At 41.3% G+C, this 15,557-nt stretch overlaps 1 protein-coding gene across 1 annotated transcript in view; it reads left to right on the top strand.

Moving 5' to 3' along the window:
* The first annotated feature begins 832 nt into the window (after nt 1–832).
* The window catches only part of MRPS9 (mitochondrial ribosomal protein S9), a 49,776-nt gene continuing 35,051 nt past the window's right edge, over nt 833–15,557 (top strand). The window contains exons 1-2 of the mRNA XM_018562978.1: nt 833–1,048; nt 5,551–5,730. Coding sequence (XP_018418480.1) covers nt 833–1,048; nt 5,551–5,730 — 396 coding nt within the window. The remainder of the gene's footprint in view (nt 1,049–5,550; nt 5,731–15,557) is intronic.

The following is a 15,557-nucleotide window of genomic DNA, read 5'->3' as shown; positions in this document are numbered from 1 at the left end:
TTTGATATTCTGTTCAGTTCCGTGTTATCCCGGTCATGCTGTTTATTACAGCCAAGGGAAGGCGAAAGCTGTAGGCAGCCTGAGAAGGTGTTATAAAGCAATATCAGACTTACTCCGTAGAAATCATTCTGGACCATGCTTGCAAATATTTCCTGGCTTTTGTTGTGCTTAGAAAAAGTTTTTTTCTTTTTTTTTCTCATGTGATGTTTGCTGAATTGACTTTCTTAAACAGTTTCATATTATCTCTTAGATCCGTGTATTGCGCAGATGTACTGCACATTCAAAGGCAAGCTGTGCTGTCACACCAACTAGTTTTCTTAGTGTCAACACATCTCCAAGTGTTTATCTTGCTTAGTACCACTACAACATACTATAAGACTTAAAATGTTTTCTGCTGGATTGCAGACACATCAAAACACATTTCAGGAGATTTCCCGGCTGTTTTACAGAATTCTAAATTGGTAAAATGCTCTTTGTTTTATTATCTACTTGGTAACTGCTATCATATTTCTTGGGGTAGGGAGCATTGTGTAGTGTTCCTTGACAATCTATAAAATTCTGTGTTCTGCGTGCTTGTTTCTGTTACATTACGCATTGGCGATATTTCCAGGTGAAAGTTTCAAAGTTTAAATTCAGCACAGTGAATATACAATGTTCACTTTCATTTTGGACACTGTGCTGTAGATCTGTATGAAAGGTCAATGATTTTAGAAAATAAAGACACAGAATTTTTGTTTTAGTGTTTACTGCATTTATTTTGAATCAGAAAATAGCTTTTAAGTAGAATGCTGAAAGACAGAGTAAGTTTACCTTTTACAGCAGCTGTTGCTAAATGGTGGACTGCGGTGTGGACACGGACCGAGTGGTGGTTCTATCCATCCACGATCGCCGACCTGTACTGGCTTGTGGCTCTCCGACAATGGATACACCGGCCTCTGAGGCTGGTGCATCCACTGCCAGCTATAACCCAGCGCAGGCACCCTTCAACTTCAGTCATTGGTTGCTAGGATCGCTGGCCTATGGGCAGGGGGTACAGCTTGCCCAGCAAGTAAGAGACTCCAAAGCCATTCCCCCTAGCGAACAGTATTGTTACCTGCAAATTAGCCACTTTGTTGAAGAATAACCCCTCCCCCATGCGACTGACATCGTTTGGGAGATACTGTCATTCAAACCCGCATACGTCAGGCCTTGTTTCTTTGATTTATTCTTCTTTACTGTCTTTCTCCCTCTCTCAGGAGGACTTGGGTAGGTCATTGTCTACTGAACACTGGCAAGCTATTTGGGGATCTGTGGCTCTTTGCTCCCGCAATGTGCTGGCGGTTGAGAATTCTTATAAAGTGTTATTCCAGTGGTATTACACGCCAGCCTGCCTTGGGAGGTGTATTCCCAAGCTGCTTTAGAGGCTGCTCGGAGCTTGGTACTCTGTTCCATATCTGGTGGACCTGCCCGCTGGTCGTTGTGGCTTAGGGTATACAATTTGATCCACTCTCTTTTACAGATTTCCCTACAAAGGGACCCTTGTGAGGCATTACTACTGCAAACCATTGCACATCTGAAACGTTTACAGAGGATACTGGTCTCCCAAATTTTTGTCACTATGAAAATGACTATCGCAAGTTCTTGGAAATCTTCGCTTTTGATCGTTGGGGAGGTTATGTTTCAATGGTATCCTAGTGAATGAAAATCTGACGGCTATATTGTCGGACACACATGATCGCTTTTTAGCAATCTGGCAACCTTTGATAGTTACATAGCATGCGTCTTTTTTCAACCTGACTAACTATCGAGTTCAACCTATAGAGATATGAAAAAAAAAAAGAAGAAAAGCCTAAACAGAACACTATGCCCACAATTACCCAATGTTGATCCAGAGGAAGGCAAAAAAAACCCTATAAAGCATGGTTCAATTTGGTCCAAATAGAATGGATAGATTATTCTAGACTGCCTACTTTTGGTTCCCAACTGTTATCTATTTGAGGCTCCGGTGCTCCTACTTCATTCCTTTTTTTAATCTCTTCCACTCTTTCTACTCTCCTTTTTCTTTACTTTTCAAGTCTTTACTCTCCCTGTTTTCCTCTTTTGACCTCCTCTGCGTTTTCCCCATTATCCCATCTCCACCCTATAGTCGGGTGTGTGTGGTGTCAAAATCATTGCTTAATCACTGTATGGCCCAATTCACAACCTGTATCTTTATTTGTCGCTCTGGCAAGGTGATGTTTTCATTATCTTTTTGTGATACTATGTTGCACACTATGACTCTTCATTGTTTTCGTACTATACAGTATTGTATTGTGCCTAATTCTTTTCTGCAGTTGGCTCCCAGCACACACTAATATCTAAAATCAAAAACTGCATCATATAGGTTTCTAAGAATTATGAAGGCTAGCCCAAGTAGTAGCACATGACCGTAGAGCACACATGACCCTTTAGGTTTTATGAAATTCCACAGTCTAGATGGTTGTAGTTGTCACTTCTCTTTGCTGCTTCATTTCAGATAATTGCAGGTGCTAGAGTACATCTGATCCACCATGGATAGGAGAGCTGCAGCTCTCATAGACGAAAGCACTAGTGTCTTTTATCAGACCTCTTCACCTCTTGGCCATTCACAGATTGCCATCTATAGTTCACAAAATATACAGCGTTCTGTGAATGGTCAACGGGAGGAAGAGGGGGTGTCAAAACTAGCGTGTCCGTCTATGACAGCTGCAGCTTTCATATCTGCGGCATAAAAAATAGTACACATTTTAAAGGAGAAGTTGTGGGAGAGTAAAATATACTTTTCCCAATGCTTAGAGCTGGCTTGGGACACTGCAGGTGTCACATGCTGGCTCTATAGATCGAGAACTGAGGGACCATGTAACCGCTGGTTGCTCAGTTTATTTTATGATCTTCACCCTGCAAAGAACATTGACTTATCAGTCACCTTTCCCTGCAGGGATTCCCCACTAATCTCTCTGTTACTCCACCGCTCAATGGGAAAGACAGACTGGGGAGGACCAGTCCCACTGCTTGCTGTGCCCTCCTCCCAGGAGTGAAGGAGAGAGGTAGGGGTCCAACCAACTAATCGATAATGTTACTCCACCGCTCAATGGGAAAGACAGACTGGGGAGGGGGTGGGCACAGCTGTCTTTGGCTCTAGAGAGGCAGAGTCAGCTGTCAATCAGGACGCAGGGTGGATCCCGACAATATTGTTGGGATCCTTCCTGACTGCAGCACATCTCTGCACTTTCAGCATATAGCGGGCACTAGACTGCTATATGCCAACTTTGGGTCACAGGAGTACATTGGTAAATGTACTCTTAGGACCCAAAAGAGAAGTAAAGCAGTGGCATAGACCTGAGGCAAAAGGTTCTGTGTCTGCAGTTCTGCTTTAAGTTGCTTCATGTAAAGACACAGATCGAAAACGTTAACGTAAAAAAAAAGTATAAATTCAGGCCACACCGTGAATATGTTTTTGAGGGCAGAACAGCCCACTGCCATGTGGAACTGAGTATCTTTCGGGACTCCAGGAAAGATAAATGTGAAGCACATGCTTCTATTAAAGCAGATCCGGGTGTTCTGGAAGTCTAAGCTCACACAGTCTTCAGTAGCTGTGCTCCAAGGCAATAGCTGCATAATGAGAAAATGGTGTGTGTGTGTGGATGAGTGCTTCATAAATGTCTGAGCGCATAGCTGCTTTCTTCCCCTTACAACCCTTAAATAGGCAAATTGGTGTCTAAGTCAGGGCCATTTTCCATTGCAGTATTACTAAAGGTTAACTAACGCCACAGTTCATTGACAACTGGTTTTGAAAGGCTCCCTAGGTTGGAGGATGCCCCTGTTCCATAAGAAGTTTTTAATAATAAAAAAAAGGGCAAGCTTACAGAGTTAAAGTTGGGAGAAATAACCAAATCAAATAAAATGCAGTTGAGCGCAAGCAAACAAGTAAACTGATGTGTATTTGGCTGCACAGGATGTTTGCACTGGCAGTGAATGGAGAGATACTTGGCGTGCACCTGGAAGTCATACCTTCTGGATACGACTGAATGTCTCCACTTGCGTGTTTGCTTGTCTTTAATGTGAGGACTGTGGTCAAGATACTTTCTAGAAATTCCAGTATATGGAATGAAAACAGTCTGCAACTGCTTGACTTGAGATGGAAGATATTTGTCTCTTGTGTACTGGTCTAGTTAGGAGTAACATGTTTTTGTTGTCTTGCTGCTGTAAAGTTTTTAAAGTAGTATTAAACTTTCTTTTTTTAAATGAATCCAAATCAAACAAACATACATTACTCAGCAAGGTATTCATTTAAATATTTGCCCAAGGACTTACAGACATTATGTTTCCAAACAACTGGCTCCAGCTCTACCTCCCTGAACTTCCTATCCAGTATAAGCTCCCAAGGGACAGCGCAGGATTCTGTTATATTTTTTTTTATTCAGCCAGCAAGTTGAATGGAGAAAAAAAACCCTCACATGTTATGCCCTACTTTTCATAATCAATTAGTTGGCCGATTTTTTATTTTTTCGATTTAATCGGATTTTAAAAAATTAAATACCATCCTTAATTTAAAACAAAATACACAAATGGAGTGTTACAAACATAAAGTTTACTTCAGAATAAAACTGCATGCACAATTTTTAGCAATCGCGCCGCACTGGAACGCACGTCATTGCGGTACCGTGAGTTTCAGTGAAGGCGATCACACTGTGGGTGGGAGGCGCATTTGTGGTCCATTGAAATGAATGGCGCTGCAACGCACCTCCCACAGCAGCATTTGTCAGGCTTAAATCGAAAATTATTTTTTTCCCACCTTTTTTATAATTTTTTAAAAAATTATTGTATTGTAACCACATGGCGCTTGAATAGCTTCAGCCAGGGAATGACAGCTGCAAGATTTCGCAGATGGCAACTGAATGTAAATACAGCAGGTAGTGGGCTGGTGCAATAGCCAGCCTCTTATTGGCCATTTTGAATTGCAATAGCCAAATGCACCTGCCCACTGCTTGCTGTGCCCTCCTCCCAGGAGTGGAGGAGAGAGGTAGGGGTCCAACCAACTAATCGATAATGAGAATAGTTGACAACTATTCTCATAATCGATTATTATCGATTACTCGATTAGTTGGTTGCAGCCCTAATTGTTTTGTTCAGATCATTGCAGTCACAGTATGAACACATTTAGAGGAGGGACAAGCATTGGAGTGACATCAGTGGGACCGTTTTTTTACGGTCCAATCATAGGCTGGATCGAGTCTTTGCTCTGTTGCTTAACTGCAGTGCAGACTTTAGTGTTCCAGGACCTTGCTTTGCTTTCAGAGAGGAATGGCTGGATCAGAAGAGCTGAACAGTATTTCTTTTAATTTATCTGGTAAAAACACATATATGTATCAACTATGTAATTGGCTATTTGTGTGAAGTTCAGCTTTATTGTATGCAGCCCATTGCTTTACCTGGATAGCCTTTCATGAGAAATGTTTCAGTCTATCATATTTTGCTTATGTTTTTCCATTTTCTGATAATTTGATTAATATTTTCCTGTTTCCATCTTACCTCCCCTGATTTTTGGCATAGGTTTCTCGACTAATACATACCAGTTATGCAGCACAGAGGAAAAATGTTGCTGCCTCAGGTCCTGAAAAGTACACAGAGGCTTTTATTAAAAAACAGATTGAAGAGTTCAACATTGGAAAGAGACATTTAGCCAACATGATGGGAGAGGATCCAGAGACATTTACCCAAAAGGATATTGATGTAAGTAAACTTGTTCAGTTGGAAAAGTAATTTAGTGTGTAGCTTTATTACTGAAATCCCTTTAACTCTGTTGTAACTGTCCCAGCTCTGTGTGAATTTTAATCAAACTGTCGGGATACCTTGTTGTTCCATATACAGATGTGAATCCCGCTATCCGCCTAATCAAATCCTTTTTCATGGCCTTGTTGCATCACTTTAGAAAGTGCGCACCTTGGATTGTAGATTATTTTTAATGCCTTGATATACAGGACTTGGTGGCAAGTCCTGTATACATCCTAAAAGGAGTTTGATGTGGCTGCGTTATGTTGTATTTCCATCTTTTAAGAAAATATATATATTTATTAGGGATGCACCGAGATTTCGGCCGCCGAAACATATCATCTGAAAATGGCACTTTTGACAAAATGCCGAAAGAGGTGCATTCTTACTTTCCTTACTGCTGGGCGCTGCTCTGTGTCCCAAATGGGAAGGGAAGAAACTGTCACAGGAGGCCAAGCGGTGCGGGGGAGGAGAGCGCTGTGAGCGGCCAGCGTCTCTCCTTCCGCACCACTCAGCCTCTTGTGACAGATTAGGAAAGCGACGGTGTGGGGGCGGAGACAGCTACCATTGCTGTCACAGGAGGCTGAGCTCTCCTCCCGCACCGCCCCACTCAATCTCCTGTGACAGATTAGGAGAACGGCGGTGTGTAGGTGGAGGCAGCTGTCACAGTAGGCCGGGCCGGAGGTGCAGGGGAGGAGTCAGTTGTGAAAGGAGGCTGAGCTCTCCTCCTCGCACAGCTTGCTCAGCCTCCTGTGACAGGTCAGCATGGAGAGCGGGTACAAGCGATCAGTGATCACTCAGTGTTTGTAAATAATTGAGGACATAGTATGGTTACTGTGTCCCCAATTATTAATGAATGTTTGTGGACATGGTAAACATAATATGTCCACAAGTTATGAATGAACAGGAACACTCAGCAGTATAGAGGATTCCTGTTCATTTATAACAGGGGCTGCAGAAAAAGAGATTGAGGACTCTGGGTCCCCAATCTCTTTTTCTATTTTAAAAGAGAAATATCTGGGGTCTGTTTAGACCCCTAATATTTCCCCGTAGCCCCTAAAAGTAAGGTAAAAAATAAAAAGATTTATATTATATTATATGTATAGTTCTCAATCTTTTTTTCTATTTTAAAAGTTAAATAGGGGTCTGTGTAAATATTTGAAAAAGTTAGAAAAAAACATTTTCGTTTTCAGCCTGACATGTTTTTTAAAATTTTGGTTTTGAAATTTTCATTTCGGTGCACCTCTAATATGTATTTATTAACTTATATAGACAAGTATGTTTGGTGATAAATGCAGGGTTAGCATATTGTCAGATGTGGTCCATTCTTCAATGCGGTGCTTCCTGTCATTGAGTGTGATACCACTTCATAGAAATAAAGTTGTGTGTTTTAAGTATTAAATATTTTTTTTGTAAGTTTACTAAGCAGTGTTACATTAAGTGTTATATTGAAACATACGTTTCTTTATAAAAGCTGAATGTTACATTATTCCATGTAATGTACATATTTAAAAAAGTGATCTATAAGCTTCTTATCTCATTCATTTTGTTACCCTGTAATCATGAGTACTGCTTTTCACCAGTGTCTTTTGTGAGCATTTCCTCGCTTCCGGCAATAATTTGGGTGGTATGTACTACGGACGTTTTCAGTATACCCAGTCCTGATTTGTGTATAAATCTAAACTGTAACTACAGTTGTATTATTGTTACAGTAAACTGTAAACTCCCAGTTATCTCTGTAGTCTCTGGTTGCTTGAGAGTTAATAGTAACCAGCCCCCCCCCCCTCCCCAATGGGACACAGCTGACAGGTGACTGTGAGCAGCTGGGAGAAATAGCCAGACTGCTATTGGCTATTTCTAATTGCAATAGCTGGCTGGCTATTGAAAGCCCGCCCACTGAGCAGAGGCGTGCACCTAAGAGAGAAAGTGGGCTGGTACAATAGCCTGCCTGCTATTGCAATTTGAAATAGCCAATAGGAGGCTGGCTATTGATTCCCATTGTTGACATTCTGCTGCCTAGCGTGGAATCTAGCCACCAGCCAGCAGGAAAATGTAAACAAATAATTTTTTAGTGTGCACTAAGCAACCGGAATTTTTTTAGTGTGCATGAAGCCACCAGCAAAAAAAAAAAAATTGAGGACATAATATGTCCTTGATGTTGCTTGAATGCTGGATAATGGGGAGCTTACTGTATTATTGATACTCCAGCCAAAGAGGTAAAGAAAGTTTTAAGCCATTATAATGGCGGCTACGTAGGACATAATACAGTCAGATTGTAAGGTATGTGGCCAGCCTAAAGGTGCCCATACACCTTAAGATTATCAGACGAAACTTTTCGTCCGATGATCGAACCGTCGTACGATTTTCGTACGAAGGCCCCATCCTGCCCCGATTATCGCAAGGTTCAATCAGCGGTAGATAAAAAACAACAACACCTGGACGACTTGCGGTAATTGGCCGTAATTATATTAGTTTGCACATGCGCAGTGTTAATCGTACGACTTCTGACAGACGGAAACGCCACCAACCATGCGAACATCGTACGATCGACCAAAGTTTTTAAACATGCTTGACCCTCAAAAGTCGTACAATTGTACAGTACTATCGGTCGGGCACTCTTCGTACGATTGTCGTACGAAAAGTCGATCGCATACGATTATCGTACGATAATCGTAAGGTGTATGGGCACCTTAAGACTTCCATAGTCTGATGTCTTATCACCTCCTGAGAGATATATATATGGCTTAATACCTGCCCTTTCCAAAAAATTGTTAATTTAACATGAGGCTGCTGATATAAATTGTACCTGCTCTATCTCAGGATGCACGGATATATCGGCCGCCTAAACAAATCGTCCGAAAATGGCACTTTTGGCATAATGCCAAAAGTGCCATTTTCCTGCCGATACATCGGCACATCCCTGTTTCTTTCCTTCCTGCTGGGCGCTGCTCTGTGTCCCAGCAGGAAGGAGAGAAAGTGACGGCCGAGCGCTGCCTCCCGATTTGTTTAGGCGGCCGATATATCCGTGCATCCTGAGATAGAGCAGGTACAATTTATATCAGCAGCCTCATGTTAAATTAACAATTTTTTGTACGATAAACATAAGTCAATCTCCTCCCGAGAGCGCTGTGAGCGGCCGGCGTCTCTCCTTCCACACCACTCAGCCGTTTATCACAGTCTGGCAGAGCGTTGTGTGGGCGGAGACAGGCTGCGCTGTCACAGGAGGCTGAGCTCTCCTCCCTACACCGCTCGATCAGCCTCCTGTGACAGCGTGTCAAAGAGGAGAGCGAGGTACAAACACTCAGCGATCAGTGATTACATAATTGAGGACATGTTGAAAAAATTAAAATAAAAAACATTTTCGGTTTCGACCTGACAATTTTTTTTATTTCGGTTTTAAAATTTTCATTTCGGTGCACCTCTAGCTCTATCCCTACAGTTCAGTTTCAGCAACCAGTGCAGTTATCCTACTCTCTCAACCCAATGTTAAAATTTAGCAGGTATGTAGCAGATGAGAAATAATATTAATAAGACTTAAAGGTGATAACACATAGCTGGGTTTAAAATAACGTTGTCAGTCTTCCTGTAAATGCACTTATGGACTAAATGGCTAGTTGCCTGAGAATATATCTAGTTTAAAGGGCATTTGAAGTCATCTCCGTGAAGCAAGCATGCAGCAAATAAAAGTCGGAAAGGAGAATCCCTTCTCGCTATTGTTCTGTAGAACAAAAATGCAGGTGCCTGCTATTTGGATACGAGTGTCAGTTTAGTTAGAGATGAACTCTAGGGATTTAAAATAACGTGCCCAGGCAGGTGGGGCTACCCTTGCACTGCAAGGGTTAAGTGCCCATTTGTCTAGAGGATTAAAATAAAGCAGATCTATTCACTTGATCCTCGGTCCCACCAGGCTGCTACACACTCCAAATGTGTCAGGAGCTTTCTGGGATGGGTGAGGCAGAACAAGGTTTAGTAAGGATCGAAATCCACTCATCTTGTAGAACCCCACCCCAAATGGAAAAAAACATATTTGAGTAACAAATAATAAAAACGTAATCAAAAGAAAAACATAAGTCAATCATCTCACACCTGGCTTTGTAGTCAAGGGTGAAGTCACTGGGCCTCCTTCTGGGGTCTGGGTCAAGCTAAAGCTAACCATAAACATAGACTTCTTTCGCTCAGTCTGCAGGCTGAAATCTAACACATCCATCCATGCAAAATAGTGCAGATGTTGAAATCTTCCCTGCCGGGCTATTGTATTCTGACAGGTGTTACCCAAACAGTGGCGACATCTGATTCGATGCAGGCACTGTTTGTTTGCTTATTTTCCACCCAGCTTCTTTGACAAAAGTCATTCGAAAAATAAGGTGATGCCGGCAGGGCCAGCCACAGCTCGCCAATTCTGCGGCATTTAGCCAAAATTCAAACTGTGGGTGGCCATCTTAAAAATCCCAAATCTGGTAAAAAGTTCCTCTGGCACTATGCTAGATTACCTCCTGGTGAGATTTGGTATCCTCAGCTTTCCCAGAGTCTTGAGAGAAGGCCCATTGAAACCAAGCTTGCCAAAAGCACAGGGTAAGGTGAGAATGCTTTACTTTTTTCCTCTAAGTTGTAATTAAATTTAACTGCGTCCTTTTTTAAAAAAATGTTTACATGGGGGGTGAAGCTCTCCCAAATAGGCACACCGTTCGCTTCAAGCATGGTGGGGAGTGTGTGCATTTAGCGTTTGTGAGTCTTTTTGGGTTCTATCAGTAATTGTCACTTTTCAAATATGCATGCTGAAGGCTTTAAATATATATAAATACTGGATCACAATTTGAAAATCTCTGGGTCCTATAAAGTTATGCTAAGATCATTTGCAAACTGCTCTTGAGCGAAGTCCTTGAAATCTTTTTATATGGTATTGTAACTGTACTGTCTCCCCATATGTTGTAAAGCACTACGAACTGTTAGCGCTATCGAAATCTTGAATAATATACATGTTTGGTGTGTGAATATATGTGTGTGTTATAGTCCGGTCATGCTGACTGGTGAAATTTTTGACTGACTGGTGAGACACCGCCAAATTTTTCAAGCCCTGATAATATATATATATATTATGTAATATATGTGTGTGTGTATAAAATCTGTCTGTACTCATATGTATGCTGCAGAGAGCTGGCACTGAAAACACTAGGAAAAGCTTAATCCTCTTTTTAACCTGCTAGTGCAGACGTCTACCACTGCAATGCTAGCAGATTGATAAATAATGCTGCCAAGTTCCCTTCAATTGCTTTTTAATTGTTATCTCAGCTCTTTCTCAGAAACCTGCATGTCCTCCTAGTGCTAGGGGAGAATATTCTTCAGGAAATTTCTCTAATTGATTTGCTGTGTCCATTCTGTTTGCTGTATCATTTTTCACAATATTTCATAATTTGTGCTCATTTCTAATGAACAGAGTCATTAGAACAGGCATGACTAAGTACAACTGACAGCTAACATTAGGTGCCAGATGCAGTTTCTAATGCTACGTAAAAGTGAAGAGAACAGTTTAAATAAATTAGCACCTGTACATTAGTCTCACTTGCTGGTAATTTATAAGCGAATCAGTCGAGATGACATTTAGGTAAGTCATTGATCACGTTAACAGCTGCCTACCCACTGCCCAGCTGGGATAGCTAATTAATAGAGATAGCAGTCCTGACCTAGTGCTTTTCCCAGACCCTGGTATCCTCTCCTTCTCTAGCTTTTTTTTTCCAGCCCTTTCCTTGAAAGCCCATATACTAAAGTGTTTATACCATGCTACCAGGGAGATGATTGATAAGCACATATTTCTGCATATTGGTGAATAGGAAGTGAGGGGATCATAGTGCCAATTTGATTGAAATGTAACGCATTTTCATGGAGATGTCTGTTAACTCTCCAGTATATTTGTGGGGTGTGGCAGGAATCTGGAATATCTAAAGAAAATATATGCAAATGTTAGAAAGCTTTCAAACTCTCTATATAGTGTCCCTTGTAAAAATGTAACTGAATTAGTAGTATTGGTTGTATGCCACTGCTGGGGGCACAGCTAAAGTAAAAATGTAGGTTTCGGAACTCTAAAAAAAATGCAGGGGATTAAAAAAAGATACAATAACGGGAATAGCACAAGTGACTACAGTGACTCAGCCTTTATCATACATCATGGGCTTGATTTACTAAATGAGTAGAGCATGTTCACTTTGCAAAGTAAATTCCTTTCTCATTCTTTGAGGGTCACTGGAATCAGAGATAATTGGGTTTGGGTTAGTGCCGTTAGTGTTAGAACTATTGGGTGCCATTATTATACCTCTTTTTGCTGTGCTTTTCCATGGAAAGTGTTGTAACTGTGCTAAGTAACTGGGTCATGCATGCACACTTTGCTCTCTTGTTCCCGCAGTCCAGCGTGAGATAGCTCTTTTCTGCCACTGCACCTTATTAGAAGAACCATGCACTTTTACTTTGGTTAGTCCTTGCTGCCGCCTGCAATTACGTGGTCCACTTTTTCCATATGAACTTATGCTGCTCCCAGGAACCAGTTCATGACTACCCAGTGTTATTTAGACCTCATCTGATGCTAGCTTTGGGCTTAAGGTCCTTCGGGCAGCTCTTTGAGCTATAGGCAGTTCCCAATTTTCTGTTGTTTATAATGGCTCCATTAGCATTTTGTTTGCTGTGTTGCCTATTCCTCAGTTGGACTGCTTTCAGACATTCCTATTGTCTCTGTGTCATGTGTGCTGAATGAACTCCAAGGAAAGGACTTATCAATGAGTACAAAAATCAAATTTGTCACTTAGCTGAGTGTGGTGAAGATGTGCAAGGAAAATGTTTGCAAAAAACCCCCCATGATTTTTGCTTTGTCTTTGAGTTGGGACTGCATTTACATCACAGACCAATGCATGGGGTGTGAACAAGCCCTAAGAAGTGGGTGTAATATGCAATTGAATACAGACTGCTTCATTAATAAAAACTAGCATACCAGATTCCAGGGTAGCAGGTTATACCAATGTGTTCTGCTTTTTTCAGATTAATATAATGCAATTTGACATTACAGATTGGGTTTTAAACAAGGTTTATAATAGATCATTTGTACAATCTCCAAATCTAAAATGACTATATACAATTACTGTTATCACTTTCCTGCCTTGTGTGTATGAAAGTAATGTGTTCTGGCCCAGACTTCTAAGAGACTCTGTTACTGGAGAGAAGGGGTGCAAACTGCTACAGATATAAAGTTTAGGCACCTAAGGGTCCCTGCACATACCTGTATCGGCTTCCCTTCCGGTCTTGGTCAAATCTCAGGCCGTTCTTACAGGCAACCCTTCAGCACTTGTTGACTGTGCCAAAGCTTGCCTGTCCCTTCATGCCTCCTGTATATTCCTATTGGCCAGTAAAGCTGCCCATTATAGCAATGGACCAATAGAAATATGTGGAGACAGTGCATAATCGAAAGTTCACACACTACGCGGAAGCTTTGGAGCTTTACCTTTCAAAAAAGACTGTTTATCGGCCACGACAGGAGGTTTGAGATGCTGCTCCACGTTGCTGCTGCACTTTATATCCCTCCCTCAGTGAAAGGCATTCTTCAAACACAATGCACTGTTGCAGGCACAGGTCTGTTGACAAAGTGTCCAACACTTATGTCATGCATTCCTAAGCAGCTCCCTTCATGGCAACCTGAGTACAAATGAGGCGATAAGTGATATTTCATTTTTTTTGCCGCAGTCGCGCTGCTAATGAAGCCCTGCCCATTCATCCTACTATATTATTGGCGCATATGTAGATGAAGTGTATGAATTGTTCCTGGGCACAGAAGGGTAGGAACAACAGCTTATAAAAAAAAGTACAGCTGTGCAGACACATTTATGGCTTTTTACTGCCAAGATCAATGGCGAAAAGCTTGTCTGTTGTGCTCATGTGTGGCCACATCTGAGCATGACATGTAGGTAAGTCTGAAGAAAGAGAAAAAAAAAAGACACAATGGAAACTTTCAATGATTTGCTCTGTGCAATGTGAGCTGTCATTCACAATAATGTAGTGGTGCAATGGGTACTGATACAAAAAGGTCACTGATAGCTTTTATCCCGGCAAAGATGTAGATAGAGTTCATCAAGCAGTTAACATAGGAGCTAAATTGTGGAATCTCGCATCCATATTGCTATTGTCTGGGTGTTAAGCTTCAGAGCAGAATATCATTCTATTATTCCTTACAATCTTATCTTTTTATTGTGATGCCAGGATAAAGCCTATGTATATAGCCAATGCAAAACAGGGGTTTTCCTGGGAAATCTTTAGTTGCAGAGCCTTATTTAATCAACAGGCTGGTTGGGGAGAGTCTTTAAGCTTTGATTAAGAAAAGACATGCTAAGTAATAGATTAATGCGGCACAGATGCCTCTGGTAAGCTAGCTCTGCTTCCCAGAGTCCATTTAGCGAGGACTCCTGAGGAAGATTCTAATAGATAAAAGAATTACTAGAAGCTGAATAAAATGAAGTTTTCTTTTACACAGTAGGTTTCAGTAAAACTGTATTTAAGGATCACAGATACCCAGTTAAAAGATGCATTTTATTTATTAACCTTTGGCAATTTCTTTTTCTATGTATGTTCTTACTTGGTTTATTGCCAAGATTACTTCAAAGTTCCTTCATCTGCTAATTTTAAGCATGTGTATAAAGGGAAAATAGCCGAGGGGGGCACTTTTCACCCAAAAAGATGGGCTGAAAATCTCGGCTTATACTCGAGTATATACGGTAGTCAATATTTGTCCTGTATGTGTTCCTTTTTGTCTTTTATTTTTTAGAAAACACACACCAGCCTGTAAAATGCTGATTATATAAATGTATTATTGACAAATGGATACATGAAGTTTAATAGCAAATATTTAAAGGTACAGTCCAGTCAACTCTGAAACCTAACCCTTGAGATGCAAGACTTACACACCCTATGTGATCGGTAATTTTGTTTTCATCCAGATTTTCTTGTATTTCACCAGTCCTCCCCATACACCCCATTGTCTTTTTGTCTAGAATATTGAAATCTGGAAACCCCCACATGTGATAGAGGAAGTTCCCAAGAAGCTGTGGATACCAGTCCTATTCAAGTCTTCTTTGAAAGATTGAATGTGATTGGTGATACAGCCAGCATATAGAGGGAACATTACACATATCATTCTTCAGGATGTACACACTCACTAAATCAGCGTTGAGCTATATAACTCCTGGCAGCTGAGGTTTACAATGAATGTAAACTGAGTGGACTTTATGATTTTAGCTCAACTGCAGTATTAAGGTGCCCATACACCTTACGATTATCGTACGACAATCATATGCAATCGACTTTTCGTACGAGAATCGTAATGTGTGAATAGAGTGCCCGACCGATAGTACTGTACAATCGTACGACTTTTGACGGTCAAGCATGTTTGAAAACTTTGCTAGATCGTACGATGTTCGCATGGTTGGTGGCGTTTCCGTCCGTCAAAAGTCGTACGATTAACACTGCGCATGTGCAAACGAAAATAATTGCGGTCAATTACCGCAAGTCGTCCACGTGTTTTTTTTAACTACCGCTAATTGGACCTTGCGATAATCGCGGCAAGATGTGGCCGTCGTACGAAAATCGTACGACGGTTCGATCATTGGACGAAAAGTTTCGTCCGATAATCGTAAGGTGTATGGGCACCTTTAGGCTGCATTCACACATGCTTGGGGACTCCTGCAGCAAGAACCTATGGATTCTTGACACAGGAATCCCGTTCAGATTTGGCCACTGTGTCCATTCACGTAAATGAC

Source organism: Nanorana parkeri, unplaced genomic scaffold (assembly GCF_000935625.1).
Source record: "Nanorana parkeri isolate BGI_ZX_2015 unplaced genomic scaffold, ASM93562v1 scaffold21, whole genome shotgun sequence".
NCBI classification, from domain to species: Eukaryota; Metazoa; Chordata; class Amphibia; order Anura; family Dicroglossidae; genus Nanorana; species Nanorana parkeri.
Note: the sequence above shows the minus strand (reverse complement) of the source record. Positions and strands in the feature narration are given on the sequence as shown.